General features: G+C 40.9%; 1 protein-coding gene across 1 annotated transcript in view; it reads left to right on the top strand.

The window, feature by feature from the left end:
* The window catches only part of cyp27a2 (cytochrome P450 family 27 subfamily A member 2), a 22,269-nt gene that overhangs the window by 15,694 nt on the left and 3,348 nt on the right, over nucleotides 1-3,227 (top strand). The window contains exons 7-9 of the mRNA XM_014028704.1: nucleotides 405-571; nucleotides 2,525-2,606; nucleotides 2,682-2,918. Of these exons, the coding sequence (XP_013884158.1) occupies nucleotides 405-571; nucleotides 2,525-2,606; nucleotides 2,682-2,918 (486 nt within the window). The remainder of the gene's footprint in view (nucleotides 1-404; nucleotides 572-2,524; nucleotides 2,607-2,681; nucleotides 2,919-3,227) is intronic.

The following is a 3,227-nucleotide window of genomic DNA, read 5'->3' on the forward strand; positions in this document are numbered from 1 at the left end:
GTCGCAGTCCTCCTGGCACTTAACAGCATATACAACATTGCTCTGTTTGTGCCGGGGCACCGGATCTTTGGTTACAACCTTCAACTTTGGTTACAAGCTTACAACCTTGTAACTTTAGCAACTGTTGGTGGGCCAAATCAAATGGCTTGGCGGGCCAAATTTGGCCCGCGGGCCCACTTTGGGCTCCTCTACCCTAGATAGATGGTGCCCTTAGCATTTGCCTTTACTGCCTATGCTACAGGCCAGATTTCACCTTCATTTCTCAGCATAAGATGATCTTAGTCTAAAACTCTGGCATGAAAGGTGACAAGTGAAATGTAGTCTTTTTATGCTAGGTTTTTTAAACTTTTTGCTGAACAGGTTCTGTTATAATCTGCCTTCCCGTTTTTCCCACTTGATTCCAGACGTCCAACACCTTGTCGTGGGCCTTGTACCACTTGGCGAGGGACCACAGGGTTCAGGATCGCCTGTACGATGAGGTGAGCTCTGTGTGTCCTGACAGACAGTTGCCGACCACAGACGACCTGAGCAAAATGTCCTACCTAAAGGCCGTCATCAAGGAAACGTTACGGTGAGCATCTCAGTGGGCATGTTTGGGTTGAAAAAATTATTAAACAGCATCTACAGCATCCATAAACATCTTAAATAATATCAAGCTAGCTTTAGATTCAGTTTACATAATAATTTTGAGTAAAACCATAGTTTTTCTATGGTGGTTTGGCCATTTGTGTACATCATCATGGCATCATGCTAGTTTTTGTAGAAACCCAAGATTAGATTTAGAATCTAGGTCTCAAAGTGGAAGTCTTTGGGAACCCCCAGCAGGTGTGTATAAACACAGGTGTGCACTATTGATGACTGCAGTCAATAGTTTTTCTGTGTATCAGTTGGTAGATAAATAACAGCAACAGTTATTTGCTGTTATATTAGGAAGGATTCAGCTCTTAGATGACAACGAATGGCCAGAGTTACAGAAAATGCTTTTTCTCCTCCAGCAAGGAGAAGAAAGCAGCGATAGGCTGTAATCAAAACACCTGATAACAGCCAGAGAAATGAAGCAGTGTTTCTTCAAAACAGAGTTCAACAGAGTTCAACAGTAGTGTGGAGAGACAGTGACAGAGAGAAGCAGAGGCACAGAGACAGGCCAGGTTGTCTGTGTTTCCTGTTGTTGCAATAAAACTCAGCTGATCATCTCACGGAGTACCTTCATTCTTGGACCACATATTTCTGTCTTTGTTAAATAAATATTACCATAACATAGCCCGATATACCCCCCCCCCCCGGCTCACTGAGACCCGCACACAGTGCAGACACACAACGTGGTGATGAAGTCTCTGCAGGTAACGTCAGCCTCATTAACAGAACATCCAACTTTTGATCAAACTGTAATCTTTGCAAAGAACCAGAAATAAGTCCACAGGGCAGCTGTTTTTCTTATGAAATGTTAGCTTGCTGCTATAGTCACAAATCATTGCTGATGTTAGTGATCACTTTTAGTGATAGCATTTAATCTATTATTGAGTTGTTTTTAATCACTTAAACTGTAGTTTAATCCTAAGATTGAGTCCAAGTCCACTCTGATATTTATTGATTATAATTTACATTCATAAATCAACAAATATTTCTGTTATTTAGTCCAGAGATTCTTAACCTATGGGCCGCGGCCCAATTGTTCAACCTTAGTTTGTGTTAAATGACAAATTATGTTCATGCTGTAGGCTACAGCAGCGCTAAACACACATCACGTACTGCCATCATCTGCAGATTTGTGAGGAACAATACGGACAGGAATTTCCCTTCAGCTGGAAGTTCTTAGGTAAATCCTGTTGTGCGTTGTTAGTAGTTTTCAAAGGAGTCCATAGTAAAATTATTTGCTACAAGTTTTTTTCACAATACTGCTAGAACATTGCCATCAAAAATAAAAATAAAACTAAGCCACAAATCTCTGTTCTCCATGACTGTTGTAAAAACAGCAGAACTAACATGCTCATCCAGTGAAGAAGTGGGCGGAGTCTACACTTGGGTTACCAGGTGAGGGGCTGGGATAGCTTACCCGGATTGTGACATAACAATCCACAGGTTTTTGAAACAGCTCGTTTTCTGACACTAAAAAATCCCATTCGCAGATTGTCAAAAAAACACAAAAAAACAGCTGGGAGCATTTTTTTGGATTGTTTTTGGAAGCAGTACACAGACCCAAATTGAAGCATAAAAACATGTAAAAAATAAAAAGTGAATTTTGCGTGGTAGGTCCCCTTTAACATTTAGTAACTAATAAATAGAGGATTAGTGGCTTTGGATAAATGTTTACAGTCAGTTAAAACAATGAAGTTGGGTTCAGTGAGACAAAAGGACACCCTGTCTCAACACTTACAGGTTTCATCACAGAAGTCTATTTAGCCTAAATAAACAGCTCAATATTTTTTCACGTTTTGTCTCTGCAGAGCAGACTTGTCTGTTTCATCTTGTACAGTTGAGAATGAGCAAACTAAATGTCCCCTTTATCTGATTGTGTCTACACCAGTCTGTATCCGGTGGTGTTTGGAAACGGGCGCTTTGTTTCTGAGAATGAGGTGATTGTAAACAACTACTGGTTCCCCAAGAAGGTAGGAAAGAAGAACCCGAGTAATTTTAGGATTTTATGTTCTTAGTAAGTGAACTTGAACTTTTTTCATTCTTAGACTCAGTTCCACTTGTGTCATTACGCTGCTTGTCACGATGAGGCAGAGTTTGTTAACCCAGAGGACTTTGTCCCAGAGCGCTGGCTGAGCCTGGGGTCTCCCAGCAGCCACGCCGGCAGAGCCACGCCTGGTTTTTATCAGCACCACCCGTACAGCTCCATCCCGTTTGGCGTCGGGGTGCGGGCCTGTGTGGGGAAAAGAGTGGCAGAAATGGAAATGCACCTCGCTCTGTCCAGGGTGAGTGAACACTGAGAAAAGAAAAAATATTTAGGAAACTATTGCAACAAGTGGCTCTAAAGTGACCAGAGCTGCAAAATCTAAATCTGTTATGGTTAGGTGATTTGAAACCCAAATGCAAACCAGGCTCATGGAAACTCAGAGGTAAAATGCGAATAGCTTTATTCAAAATAAAAGGCTGACATGTCAACTCAAAAAGATTAAAGGGGCAATATTATGTGTTTCTCAGGCATATATTTAAATACTAAACCATAATAAAGTATTTATGTCACCTTTAGCTGTTATTAAAATGCTGTTTTTAATGTTTAA

This window comes from Austrofundulus limnaeus, unplaced genomic scaffold (genome assembly GCF_001266775.1).
Source record: "Austrofundulus limnaeus strain Quisiro unplaced genomic scaffold, Austrofundulus_limnaeus-1.0 Scaffold799, whole genome shotgun sequence".
Lineage (NCBI taxonomy): Eukaryota > Metazoa > Chordata > Actinopteri > Cyprinodontiformes > Rivulidae > Austrofundulus > Austrofundulus limnaeus.